The following is a 13,178-nucleotide window of genomic DNA, read 5'->3' on the forward strand; positions in this document are numbered from 1 at the left end:
TTCAGTAACTTCAAATGACTGACGGTTTTGAGTTCTTTTCAGAGTAACAGACTGTTCTGAAGTCTCGTTGACCTTGGATATGATTGTGGAAGTACAGAACTCTACACTCTCTCTTTTAAAATATTACCTAAAGCAGTTGACACGTCTTCATGTTCTCGCTTTAGAATTCGCTCATTCCACTCTAGAACTGCGACTGTGGCACGAACCTCCGCATTACCTGGGCGAACCCTATTCTAATATAACCACCACTTATAATGACTAGATGCTTCAGAACTTCGTCTAATTCCAGAAGCTCGACATGCTTGGGCGGTTCGACTTCTTAAGTCTAGGAGTATCATCCATCTTCGCCCTCGACCCCTACAAATAACAACATGGTCTGGCGTCATAACCCTCTCCCCCCAATCTTCCAGTTCAACCTCTATTTTTCTCTCCCTACCCAACTTCCCATGCCCTAACACTAATTCCGCACCACTCCCTTTGAACACACCCTCATGCATCTTGACCAACCCTTTAACCAAACCTCTCTTTCTCTCTCTGGCTAACCCTATATCATTTCTAGAAGTAGTAACTTTGAGCATACCGACCGATCGCGGCACACTTTGCGGAATCGTGCAAGACCGGCAGAGTAGGTAACATTTTTGTTGGGAAGACACGCTATATTGGGATAGGACCCACCAAGCCCTTTGTGCTCAATTATAGAGGTCTTTTCCCCTCCTTAGGCACAGGTCTAACAGAGGTATTTGCCGGCTGTGCCGGAACTAATAGATAGGTGTCGTAATGCCTGGGGTGGTGGCCATGGTGGATGGAAATGAAGTTGGCGAACGATATTGCGGTTTGCAACGGAGGATACTTAGACTTAGTGGATCATCCACCTCTGGAGCCCTATCTAGAAACGACTTTTCTATCTCTTTCTGCTTTCCCCTCCTTTCCCCACATTCCCATTCCACCAAATACTTCGATGTCGACTATGAAGCCGTGATGGTGCCGCTGATGAAGCATTTGTCACACACTCTCGGAACATAAACCCCTCCTTACACAGGAACCCTTGAAGATAGCTATGCGAAGCTATGAAGATGGCAAAATACGGATTAGAATTGTTTGGTGTAGCAGAATGATAAATTTAGTGATTAAGCACTAGGCTGCCAACTCACGGTGGGTTTTGACGGTATGCCGAACTGCCGAAGAATGCTGATGCGGCGGATGGCTTGGCGGAAGTGCGTTTATTGCAAACGGCGAACCCATCTTGATGCGTGTAGCTTTGAAGAATGGGTTCTGAGCCTCTCCGTACATTCCCTGCTTTCCTGACCTTCTGGATGTGATCCGACGGGAAATCTGCGTCCTAGCGCTTGGCTCTTCGATCTCTGCATCACCACCTGGATCCCGAATCAAGCTGCGGAAACTGTTCTATCAGCTGAACAGCTCTGATCTCGCATCGATTCTCCCAGGCTTGAAGTTCCGGTGGAGCCGTGCAGACGGTTATGTGGCTGGACTCCCAAATTTCAGTGGCGTCGCTGTCCTAATCCCCATCGAGCGGGCTGAGCAGGAGAAGTGCAGCCTGGTAAGGCGGATTCAGCGAGTGCTTCCCATCAGTGCTTGAAACCATCACAATCGCTCATCACCACCAAACGACACATATCTTCAAATTAGATGCCTTTGTCAAGAATTTAATGAAGATTCCAAAACATTTCCACCACGTCGTAATTCAGGGAGGATATTGTGAGCGGCTCCGGTCCCAAATCCAGGGACTCCCGCGCCTTACGCAGATCACTAAGCGCTCCTATTTATAACTGGCCTGTCACAGTTGGAATGAAACGCGATTCGCAGTCTTAGCTTGGTCCAAGACGGACCGAGCATTGACCGAGCATTGGCACAGCTTGTGACTTGGTGGTGCTGCGGCGCCCGCGCTGGCTGGGCTGCACAGCTGAAATCGGAATGAGGCTGATGGTATTGCCTTGACACTGTTTCGATTCCTTTCCTTTCCCTCTTTCTCCCCACAGTCACTCCTGCTTCGTTGCTCTGAATACAAGCACTTCACAAGTACGCTCATTAGCTCTCGCGTGAGGAGGAAACCTTCATACACTTTCTGTCGTAAGACTAGCGGATTGACAACCCAGTTTGACCGACCGACAACAAACATTGCTTTTGCAGCCTTCCGAGTCGTCTACCCCAAACAATCCCCAACACATCTCTCCCCAAACATCTTCTCGTGGAACGGATATACAGAAGCCCCTGGTGACGGGCTGACAGGGAGAACAAAATGCGAATTCCGCAGAGCTACATCCAGAAATGCAAAGTCGTAGCGCACGTCTTCCAAGTGCTGTTCATCTTCATAGCAGCATGCATCACCATTGGAGTATTTACTAAAGGCGGTGATACGGGCGGCGCGACTAAATTCTTCTTTGCTTTGGTATGTCTAATTCTCTCTCCTTCCAGGCCTACCTTCCCTAATCCCCGATTAACTACGACGACACATTAAGGAGACCCCCAAACTGACACTTCCTTCTCAGTGTTTCCTCTCCATTCCTGCGCTAATCTACCTCGTCATGACACCTATGTGGAGCCGTGCAGAGCGCTTCGTTAACGCCTACGCCTTTGTTGCGCTCGATGCGCTCTACACGATATTCTGGTTCGCCGCCTTCATTTCCGTCGCGATGTGGAACTCCAAGGGGATTAAGGAAGGCGAAAAGGACAAGAAGATAAACGAAGGTGATGGGAATTGCACAACCTTCAAGTTCGGCCCGGAGGCCATGTGTAAATTATCGAGGGCGACCGTCGGATTCGGCATTGTGATATTGTAAGAGTCCCCTCAATTCTGAAGAAGCCTACCTATGGATAGGAAGGACCCTAGCTGACAACTACTCAGTATATTTTTTGGTCTCACAACCGCAATCTCCGCCTACTACCTCATAAAATTCCGCAGAGACGGCATCCTGCCCTTCCAATCCGCAACCCCGAACCCGCGCCATCTGGGCGGCGAAACTTCTGGCGGCGGTGGAGGCAAAGATAATACCTGGTCATCCGAATACGAAGCCCCCGGTCGCGAATCTGATGAAGAGGACCGCCATACTGAACGCGGCGGCAACCAAGAAGAAGACGAATATGCTTTGCTGCATTCGACGGAGACAGATGAAGGACGCCATCCTGGGCGCCCGCTAAGTTGGGGCGACGATAGGTATAATAGGGCTCCTGCGCCCCCGTATGCGGGATATGATGATGACGCGGCAGCGAATGCGTTGAGTCCGGGCGGGTATGAGGAGTATAGACGGGAGGCGGGGGCGCCGCAGCCGCCACATGGGGGAGGATATGGAAATGGAGGGCAGGGGTATAGTTTCAGTGGAGGAGATCGGTGAAAACGAGGAAGAAAGGACTAAGCGGCGAGTAATGCCTTCGAAGATGGGAAGGTAGCGCAGAGATAGTGGGAGAGGAGATTTGTCTGGATACCTATTTGCGGGTTTAGATGTTGCTTGCCTTTGTGTTGAGTATATCAAGAGGACTAAATGCACTGTGCACTGCAGTAAATGAAGAATAGGAGAGGAGGAGGAAGAGGAAGAGGAAGAGGCATTGCACTCTTTGGAGTTTCAAGGTTCTGGCATATGATCTTGCCAAGATGATCTTAGCGCTTCAGCGATTTTTCTTGGTGGTTCGAATTTTAACTGCATATATATCCATTCCTAGAAGCCTTATTCTGTCAGCAGGTGAACTTTTTGCTAATGAGACTGAGACTCAACAAATATCGCGGAAGACTAGCTAGATTGATGTTTGAGGATTTATAACCCTTTGCCGCTTGTGTTGGTGGTGAGGGGAAGGGGGGAGCCGGGTGAGGAGTATTATGGTGCGCACGCGTCGGAGGAAATGGCTGTTGTGGTGTGTTAGACCCAATGAAGGAGCGTCATGAATGTAACTCTCAGTAAACCAGTACTATTTTCAAGCCATATCTACTCTTAGTATACACCAAACTAGGTTAGCCTTTTTTATCAGATTATATTATCAAAATCTTACTTGGCTCAACTTTGGCTCAGTTTTGCTCCGCCCGAATCAAGCTTGCTCGGGCTTGCTCGGGCTCGCTCATGATTCAAAGCATGGTGCCTCAGGCTACTAGTGACTAGTTAGTTAGTTAACTAAAAGAGCGGTATCTTAGGCTGCTCATGCTCAACTTCTCTTTTGCCCTTGTTCTGATTCCGGTCCTGATTCCGGTCCCCCAACTCCTTGCTCATCCTATCCAAATATCAGCAACTTTAAACGGATGTTCACATAATCCGAGTAGAGATGGGCTCCGCGAAGAACCTCTCCGAGAAGAGAAGGTCGTCGAGGAGCGAGGAGCTCCGGGGAGTGAAAAACTCCTAGGAGAAACCTCCGGGGAGAGAAGAGCTTTGAGGAGAAAGCTTCCAGGGGAGGGGAGCTCCTAAGAGAGAAGCTCCGGAGAGTTGGAGACATTGTCTCTTATGAGATCCTTATATGGCTTCAACAATACAACATGGATTTGGGTCACTTTTAAAATATAGTCACAGTACAAGAGCGGATTCGGATCAACACTATATCCTGTTTAATTCCTTGACAGGTCAGATAGGCTTATTCGGAGGCCGCCACTATGCTGTTTCACATAGACGAATTACTATGGAGTAGTATAAGCATCGTTCATCTCATTTCTTACATCCGTTTAAAGTTGCTGATATTTGGATAGGATGAGCAAGGAGTTGGGGACCAGAATCAGGACCAAGATCAGGACAAGGATAAAAGAGAATTTGAGCATGAGCAGCCTGAGGCGCCATGATTTGAATCATGAGCGAGCCCGAGAAAGTCCTAGCAAGCGTGATTCAGACTGAACAATTGGCTAACCTAGCCAGGTGTATCCCAAGACTAGATTTGATCTGGAAATGGAGGCATTCTCTCTGTTGAAATCTAATGTCTATTGCATCTACTTCTATTCTCAAATATGACTTAGGTTGGGGTATAACGTGACCTATGAGTAAGCAGCTCGAACTGTGTCAGAGCATGTCTGAGCTCGCCCTAAGCTAACTTGAGTCAGCGTGATTGTGCCTGATTTCATACTTGAGCGGCATGAAGAGGGTCCGAAATTGGCCCCTAACAGCTCATAGGGGTGTAAAAATTCTAAGGAACTAGGTCCAGAATCAGGCCCCTAGAAGACGCCCTTCTCGGAGTGAAGCTTAGTTACCCGGAATGTAAAGGGGCCCAATTTTAGGTCTTCGATTGTCAAAAATGCTTACCCTTCAAGAGGTGTGAACTGTACAAAGTAATGAAATTGCTGATACTCAAGCGATGCCAGGTATACGTCACATTTCTGTCTCCATTGCTCAATTACCATGATATTGATCATAATAGGCTGTAAGAGTCGCTCGTCTAAGTCTTACTATCTTAATGATTTCCAACTAAAAGCACAAACGAAAACATAAAGCCCGAAGAAATAACTGAGGGGACTAAGTATCCATCATGGAATAGCCAGTGTTCCCTATGCGGTAGACCTCGGTCAGGCTTCGAGGACCAAATACTATTGGGTTGAGCTTATGTCGAATGGGTAATCAGCCGAGTAGATATGTACGAATGATTCCAGTAGAATCTTAAAATGAACTGATTTGAGAAGCTACGAGAGTTGTCCGGAGTGGCTGAGTACCCCTAGCACTTGGAGACTATCTAAGGCCGTCTCTGCACGTGGCCACATTTTGAGCGCAGAGATGATGTTTACCGGGGGCATTGTGATAGGGATGTGGTTGCTTGTGAATTGCGCGTCAATGGCGAAGACCCAACTTATCACAGTTAGCCAACCGCCAAACGACACTGAAGGGGGTCAAACCTTATCTGTCAGCAATTTGGTGATAAAGTCTTTGTGGAAGCTTGCACTAATATGGTTTCGAAGGAACGTGAAGAGATTGTTCTTATACCAGCTGATTCTTCCAGGGTCATTCGGATCGTCAGTTCTTCGTAGCTATTATTTCTATCTGTCTGATTAAGCCGAATCTTTCTGGGGTCCATCGAATCCTCAGTTTTCCTTTTGACTCCCTTAGCTAGAATATCTCGCTTGAGCCATGGTACTGCTACGCTATTGCGCTGCGTACACCAGTGAAATTCCAGTAGATCCCCCAGTCTTATCCAATGCATACATTCCTTTGAGCTAGCCATACCGGCCGCATCGCGGTGTGGAAACCGCTCCACATCGTCACCTCCTGCCCCGTACTTTGCTATTCCCTACCAAACACTAACAACAGTTTTCGCACTGGATGCAGAGCCTCACATCATCATCCAGATACAACGTGATATGCAATGTCATCGTGTCTGGCCGAGACACTCCACAGATGGTAAAGTTTATGGAACGGAAACAATGTCTTTCCTTGAGCAGACTATCTACTTCGATACGCTTATATATTCAGGAAAGATTTCAAGAATTACGGTTGGAACTTTAGGACATGAGATACAAAAGATGTTTGGGTTGCTTCCGTGGTCTTCAGTGGCCCAGCGATAATGTTCAAAAGTATCCAAAGCGAAACAGCGAGTGTATTATTTGTGTCCACTGTGTGACAGTAACAGAAACGACGCCAGCGTTCATCCCATTACTAATTCCGAGTCCTAAAATTACATATGCCTATTTTACCGGTGATTACCACAGAAGAGCACCAACCAGTTGGTGACACTGACATTGCCGATCAAGGTAATAGATGGTACTATTAGCGAGAACATCAGCCGTTTTAGCGGTTGGATTCCACTCAAAAAACCTGACACACTTGCCTACCGCAATCGTTCCGAACTTTCTCTTGCGACCGTTCTTCCCTATGGCGATTCCAGCAAGATAAGCATCCAGCTGGTCTTTCGCCTCTGTCCAGATGCTGTCTTGCGACTCAAGACCAGGAGCTTTGTAGGATCTGTGATATCGGGATTGATCTTGTTAGCGGTTGTTACCGCTAAGCGGCTGGATATCCAATACCTCGGATTGTATGTACACTGGCCTTGTTAGCGCTTAAGTTCTGGCCAACAACCGACCACATTCAAGGATAAGAAGAGATGAAAAGGCCAATTCCAACCCAAAGAACTTCCCTGTGAAGATCCCACACATTGCATATCTCATATCATTCTTCATTTCTCGTCCCTCTAGCAAGCATCGTCGTATCTATTCAGCATGGCTTCGAGCTCGTCAAGTTATCAGCTCCTTACACAAGAATCAGTTGATGGAACGGCCAGTTGCAAAGAATGCCCGTCGAGCTGATATTACTAACACGGATCACAGTACATTGCTAATCAGACAATCGACTGGCTCATCAAGAACCGTCTTGTTAAAGGTCAAGCAGAAGGAGAAGTTTCTCGAGCCTGGAACTCCATTCTCCAGCTTGAATTCCCCGTAATGACAGGCTATGCCACGGGACCAGAAACCCCGATCAATGGTCGACGAGCGGACCTATTTACAGCGCACTTGTTTTTTGAAGGGCAGACTCAAGAATACAAATTCCTTATAATTGAATGAAAGCATTAGCTACGCTAATAGTTACAGGCTTTGGTTGGGCGGGATGAAGAGATCACTGGCCCTATAAACGCCGGGATTTAGCTTCCTGCTCGTTCAAGGGAATATCTCGTTCGGAATGAAGAGATGGCTTTGCATCGCCGCCGCCTGGGCCGGAATCCGGTTGCAATCGATGTGGAAGCGCGCGGTTTTGCAACCGCCAGCACTTGGGGTGTCATGAAACAGCATGGCGTGCGCGCGTGGCTCAGGCAGTTCTATTATTGGATGCTAGAAGTCAGTGCGTTCCAATTCAGATTTGTTACTTGGGATAATCTCCACTGCACAAAAGCTGTTTTGGTGTTCGTGAGGCCACTTCGAACTACACGACGGCTTGCACGTAGCAAGTTCCGCCAAGCTAATCCTGTGCCCGCTGATAGCACAGCTTCAACCTGAACTTACTTCCTACCTTGGCCATGAAAGCCAGCAAAAATATCTATTGGCATACCTTGTGATAGCGCAGAACCACCACCTCTGGACTGTCATCAAAATAGCTCGTAGCTACGTCGGGTGTGCGATGTGTGAAGGCGAAGTCATACACGGAGAACCTCGCTGGATGGGTGAATTTCGAGCTTGTGAATTGCAAGTGATTACAATCCGTAGTCGATTGCCTCTAATTCTGGGTAGTGTACGCAGACGATTAAAATTGGGCCGATGCTTAGCTCTCTGGGGTTGACTCACGGCTTTCCGATCTTGATCTTGCACCGCGAGATGCCGCTGCGCGCTATGATGAGCCTGGCATGGATTCAAACACTTTGATTGATATTTGGTTCCTCAAAAAATCGTTTGGGCCACTGCTGCCTGGGGCACCGGGGACACCTCCAATATATTCTCAAAGCGCTTGGGGCTTTCCTTTTCATACATCGTGTTGGCATCTGATGGTTAAACTATTCGACTACAATATAAACCAACAATGCCTCTTCGATGTCCTCCTCTCCCTTCCAATTCAAGATGGCTTCCTTGGCTGGGATCATGACTATGAGGGTCAACAGTTCGAAGCTGGCATTACCCCAGATGTAGCGTGTGGTAGATATTCCGGACAGACAATGCTCCCAGGTATTGACACTATGCCAGCATTTTAATATGTCTCCCCTGGCCATAATTACTTGATAAGTGTTTTGTAAGAAAAAATACCAATTTCTCTTCTGACCAAGTACTCTGATACACCGTCTTCGAGAGATAGAAGCTGAATAAAGGTAACGTTGACATAGACCGTCGCGTAAAAACTTCTACCAGTATGCGCCATACAGTATTGAAGATAATTCAGGGGAAAGAGATCTTGGGGATCCAAAGTAATGGGCACTAATACTAGGACTGTTGCAGAGGCTACCTTGTATTTGGATCCGTCTTCTCTCACGTTCCACTGTTCGAGCTGGGGTGTGTGTCGTATACAATTATCCGCCTATATAGATATCCTTCTGCTGTGCTAGCTGGAAGGTTGACCTTTTGGCGACGCAACAAGGACTAATTGATATTTCGGTCTGCTCGTTGGCGCAATGGTATAAAAATAATCAGGCTTGGAAATATGCCCTTCGAAATGTTCTAGGCCCACTATGTCCGGTGTTTCCGTGCTGCACGGACGAGGAATTGAAAGACTATCTGGTAGAAAAAGCTGACCGGACGCTTCCATGATTGGTGAGTTGAACACTCCACAGTACCTATTCCTTATCTCTTCTAATTCATTGCACTTTGGGACGCATCTTCCACTGTCCCAGAATTGTCCTTTGTGAAAAATCCGGTTCGTCTAATATTGAATTTGACTCTGAACGGCTGAGCGACTTTTGCTTTCGGACCGGCTCTGTGCGCACCGCGGAGTAGTCTACGAAATTTGTGGGCGCGTCGTATATCGGCCTACAGACATTGCTCCAGAACCATCTTCGGGCGGGTGCTGGGAACTGGTAACGCTATGTTGTACCCTTGTGTAATTCAAGGTCAAATCTAGAAAGAGCTTTATGTGAGGGTAGATTTCACTTTATTGTTTACGGCTATTTAGCGAAGTCGCTAGGTTCTAGCTAGCATGTAAATCTATTAAGATTGGGCTCGAAGCAATAAGGCTTAAGTTGGGCTTGGGGTGAGTTGGAGGTCAAAGGCCATCGAGTATTTGAGGAGCGGAAAAACAGATGATGAGGGAAAACCAAGGGCATGCATTAGCTAGGCTGAACAATATAAATGCCTATATCCTAGGAGCTCTAGAGCCCAAGAAAATCTCCCAGCCCAATGGATGCGAAGCCTCGCTGAGCCTAACGTTCTGTCGGGTCTCTATCATTGCACGCTTGCCAACCACACTTGTGGTCCTACTTGACCCTCCTGCTTGACCGACTCCTGCTTGACTGGCTGTTGGCGCATTTCTAAATCCACATCTTGGATATCGTTCTCTAGTTCTTATTGGTGCAGGATGTCGGTTTGGTATTAGTGGAGTCGGAGGAAAGCGTTCCGGAGATCCAGTCCCGGCATCCTAGAATAGAATTGGATTGTTGGGAACGTGCAGGATGGTTGCTCCTTCGCTGATGGGTGGGGAGGGGTAGTCGCGAGGTGCTACGTTGTGGAAGAAGGAATGAGAGCAGCTAGTAATTGAATGCAGAAATATGGGCATGCAGAATGCGGGGTAGACTCTAAGATGCTTAAAAACTAGACACCCTGTGAGTTCAGTGACTGCACAGGATGCTTGAAAGGCCCTAGCACTTCTTCGCGCCATGAAGGGGCGGGAGGGCAGGATTACGCTAAAGCAACGGTTGGCGATTACTGAACGGCCTCGAGCCAAGAAGCGAGATGGCTGCATTGTGACGGAACAAGAAGCCCAAGAACTTAGTCTCCCACACTGCCGGTACCTGCCGTTCTTGATTGGTAGTGCGTAGCTTGTTCGAACGGCCTAAATAGGAAATTTGCCTCTGGGATCATGATCAGTGGTATGATAAAAGTGATGCTTGCGAATAAAACCCACAAACAACCGAAGACAATTTAGGTACCCAACAACGGATTCGAATGTCTGAGCACATATTACCCCCAACTCCAGAGACACGGAGCACCAATGAAGGGGGTTCAATCTGGGATCATTCGACATTCTTGATTTCAATGATGAGCCCCGCTCGGTGGGTAATGAGAGCATTCCATTATGGGCCCTTATCCTTCAGTAAGAGAATCTGGCGCCACCTGTGGATGGCTAGGCGAGGGATTTTGCCTTGGCCGTGTAGGGCGAAGGTTTCGGTATTAGTGATTGTGACCCTCTCTAACATGAGGGTAGTAATAGATCCGTGGTGATGAGTAAACGAAGCGATAACAAACTTAAATTGTGCGACGGAATTTGCTGAGTGGCCTGACGAGAGGAAAAGCGTTGTGGCATGAATCTAGTTCCAACTCCTGTGTGGACGATTGACACACCGCCCCTCAAGATAGGAAACTGCGCGAGATAGGTCTGCGGTAAACAATAATTGAAGTATATTTCTAGTACTATGATTGAGGAACATGCTGTGTCCAAGGCGAAACCATTGATATGAAGTAAAGAATTTTCGTAGCATCTGTGGTTGTCCGCCCAAACGGGGCAAACAATTGTGTTGAATAAAAGAAAATGAACTGTGAGGTGACCGGTGGAAGGAACTGTTGAACAGCTCTATGAAAGCCAGACAGTGAAGTATGAGGTTGTGATAGCTGTGGGAGAGGTTTCTTGGATCAGAGAGTCTGCGGGTTCCTGGGCTGATGTAAATGAGGATTAGTTGGATCAGGAATCATGGACGCTACCAGTATGGCGACGTGTCATCAGAAGGACAAGCTGGACTCGTGGTATGATACACGAGCAAAAGGGTGAACATAGCACTCGACGCAAGTTTCGTGCGTGTGCGAGCTGGACGCAGGGCTGAAAATGGTGTTGAAGTAGATAGGTGTCGGTGGGGCTTGTCGCTAAAATGGTCAACCGAGCGCGTAACGCGGCTATTCGTGCCTTCTTGGCCTCAGACGCCGGGTCGCGAACCTCGCCATCAAGCCCGAAGTGAATGTTACAGCGATCCTCCCTCTGTCGCGATGTCGGCTTTACACCATACTTGGTGTGTCCCCCGTTTATTCCTGCATCCCCATTCGGCGCACGACGGTCGTGATGCCCCTACCGTGGGGTAACCTCTAGCTCCGACTAATCATCTTTTTCCGGTCCACATTGTTTTGTAATCACCCTCCGTGATGGCCCCAGTAGCGCTCAATTCATGCGAGCAGCCGCCATGGAGGCCCCACCGCTGTGCTGCTCTGTGTTATTGCTGTCTTTGCCATCGGGCGGCTTGGAGTTATTAAACGCAGCAGCATGACGGCGGACCAAGTGAGTGCTCGATCAAGCGTTCCCTATGCAGCTCTCAGGCATCTTACTTACTGGTGACCGCGTCACCAAGATCTCCCAAGCTATAACAACCAACACACAAGCCCATTGGAATCGGATGCCCTCTAAGTTTCGCAACTTCATCCCCTCCGAATCCTTCCCCGCCGAGAGGGGCCGCTATGTCCTCTACGTTAACTACTGCTGTCCTTGGGCACACCGCACCATAATCGTCCATGCATTGAAGGGCTTAGAGGACATTGTGGAGTTGGTCGAGGTGGACGCAAGAGACAGGACACATGGCTGGTGGTTCTCTGGGAGAAGAGGTCCGGACCGAGACCCCTTGTACGGCGGCAGATACATGAAGGAGCTATATCTGAGGGCCGACCCGCAATACAATGGAAGGATTACTGTGCCCATGTTGTGGGACACGAAGCATGGTGCGGAACTTTTGTTAGGTCGTGTAAACATGTAGGCTGACGCACTCTAGAAACTATTGTAAACAACGAGAGTAGCGAGATCATTCGGATGTTCTCTGAAGCATTCGATGATTTCCTACCCCCCGAGAAGCAAGAGAGGAATAAGGGAGCGGCTGCACTCGTCCCAAAGCATATCCAGCCTCAGATCGACAAGCTGAATGCGTGGGTGTACGATACCATCAACAACGGTGTTTACAAGACTGGATTTGCGGGGTCACAGAGTGCCTACGATGAGCATGTCACCAGGCTTTTCCAATCTCTCGATCGACTTGAGCTCCATCTAGGCGACAACACTCATAACCCTTATCTCTTTGGAGAGCATATCACGGAGGCAGACATACGGTTGTACACGACCTTAATCCGATTTGATGTTGCATATTATACTCTCTTTAAGTGTAACATCAAAATGATTCGACTGGACTACCCTCTAATTCACGCATGGCTGCGACGACTATATTGGAACGAGGGTCCGGAGACAGCAGGAGGTGTCTTCAAGCACACCACCAATTTCGCAGAAGTCAGTTCGGCTTGATGTCATTCGAAAACTAGCTAACTCTTTCTAGATTAAGCGTGGTTACTCAACGGTCGCCGCTGGAAACGGAGTAGTACCAGCGGGGCCTATGCCGTACATCTTGCCCCTATGAGCGTTCCTATCGTACTTTCGTGGATTCGAATTTCTGCCATTCCGAACATTAACCGTACATAACTCTTCTGGTTACCGTTTCTCGCATAGCAGCTACACTTGTAGCTTTACTTGTCAATAGCCTGACATCGCGCCCTGCTCGCAAGAATGAGACTCATGCACTGGATAAGCAAGTCATTGAGAGTGCAATATAGACTAAGTGGCCAAGATTTGTGCCACTATGCCCCTGATATTCTTCTCCTATCCTGAATGTGAACAAAT

The 13,178-nt window shown here is 48.1% G+C and overlaps 4 protein-coding genes across 4 annotated transcripts; 3 read left to right on the forward strand and 1 right to left on the reverse strand.

The window, feature by feature from the left end:
* The first annotated feature begins 1,926 nt into the window (after positions 1-1,926).
* BDR25DRAFT_332308 (uncharacterized protein) lies at positions 1,927-3,672 on the forward strand. Its single transcript, XM_033692739.1, has 3 exons — positions 1,927-2,407; positions 2,508-2,794; positions 2,864-3,672. Exons 1-3 carry the CDS (start codon positions 2,258-2,260, stop codon positions 3,348-3,350), a joined length of 924 nt encoding a protein of 307 aa, XP_033550968.1. The 5' UTR covers positions 1,927-2,257; the 3' UTR covers positions 3,351-3,672.
* A 1,290-nt stretch (positions 3,673-4,962) lies between these two features.
* On the forward strand, positions 4,963-9,625 carry BDR25DRAFT_351667 (uncharacterized protein; the record flags this gene model as incomplete). Its single annotated transcript, XM_033694889.1, has 24 exons — positions 4,963-4,994; positions 5,027-5,067; positions 5,142-5,158; positions 5,201-5,343; positions 5,462-5,533; positions 5,600-5,937; positions 6,000-6,075; positions 6,100-6,435; positions 6,470-6,553; positions 6,625-6,942; positions 7,001-7,187; positions 7,235-7,419; positions 7,550-7,678; positions 7,714-7,841; positions 7,882-8,129; positions 8,164-8,557; positions 8,627-8,669; positions 8,713-8,793; positions 8,825-8,878; positions 8,932-9,103; positions 9,142-9,220; positions 9,277-9,412; positions 9,466-9,498; positions 9,562-9,625. The coding sequence occupies 24 exons, from the start codon at positions 4,963-4,965 to the stop codon at positions 9,623-9,625; spliced, it is 3,390 nt and encodes a 1,129-aa protein (XP_033550969.1).
* Positions 9,626-9,690: 65 nt separating this feature from the next.
* BDR25DRAFT_351668 (uncharacterized protein) lies at positions 9,691-11,629 on the reverse strand (the record flags this gene model as incomplete). Its single annotated transcript, XM_033694890.1, has 12 exons — positions 9,691-9,741; positions 9,788-9,831; positions 9,860-9,956; positions 9,984-10,185; positions 10,232-10,389; positions 10,443-10,620; positions 10,652-10,845; positions 10,878-11,016; positions 11,084-11,191; positions 11,237-11,395; positions 11,422-11,557; positions 11,623-11,629. 12 exons carry the CDS (start codon positions 11,627-11,629, stop codon positions 9,691-9,693), a joined length of 1,473 nt encoding a protein of 490 aa, XP_033550970.1.
* A 51-nt stretch (positions 11,630-11,680) lies between these two features.
* On the forward strand, positions 11,681-13,117 carry BDR25DRAFT_391959 (glutathione S-transferase). The gene is made up of 4 exons (XM_033698176.1): positions 11,681-11,801; positions 11,872-12,235; positions 12,286-12,791; positions 12,838-13,117. The coding sequence occupies exons 1-4, from the start codon at positions 11,787-11,789 to the stop codon at positions 12,916-12,918; spliced, it is 966 nt and encodes a 321-aa protein (XP_033550971.1). The 5' UTR covers positions 11,681-11,786; the 3' UTR covers positions 12,919-13,117.
* The last annotated feature ends 61 nt before the right edge of the window (positions 13,118-13,178 follow it).

The sequence above is a fragment of the Lindgomyces ingoldianus genome, assembly GCF_010093535.1.
Source record: "Lindgomyces ingoldianus strain ATCC 200398 unplaced genomic scaffold BDR25scaffold_7, whole genome shotgun sequence".
Taxonomy (NCBI): Eukaryota; Fungi; Ascomycota; class Dothideomycetes; order Pleosporales; family Lindgomycetaceae; genus Lindgomyces; species Lindgomyces ingoldianus.

Coding starts and splice junctions, on each gene's coding strand:
- BDR25DRAFT_332308 (XM_033692739.1), top strand. CDS start 2,258: ATGCGAATTCCGCAGAGCTACATCCAGAAATGCAAAGTCGTAGCGCAC. Junction 2,408..2,507: donor CTAAATTCTTCTTTGCTTTG/GTATGTCTAATT, acceptor CTTCCTTCTCAG/TGTTTCCTCTCCATTCCTGC. Junction 2,795..2,863: donor GGATTCGGCATTGTGATATT/GTAAGAGTCCCC, acceptor ACAACTACTCAG/TATATTTTTTGGTCTCACAA.
- BDR25DRAFT_391959 (XM_033698176.1), top strand. Junction 12,236..12,285: donor GTTGTGGGACACGAAGCATG/GTGCGGAACTTT, acceptor GACGCACTCTAG/AAACTATTGTAAACAACGAG. Junction 12,792..12,837: donor ACACCACCAATTTCGCAGAA/GTCAGTTCGGCT, acceptor AACTCTTTCTAG/ATTAAGCGTGGTTACTCAAC.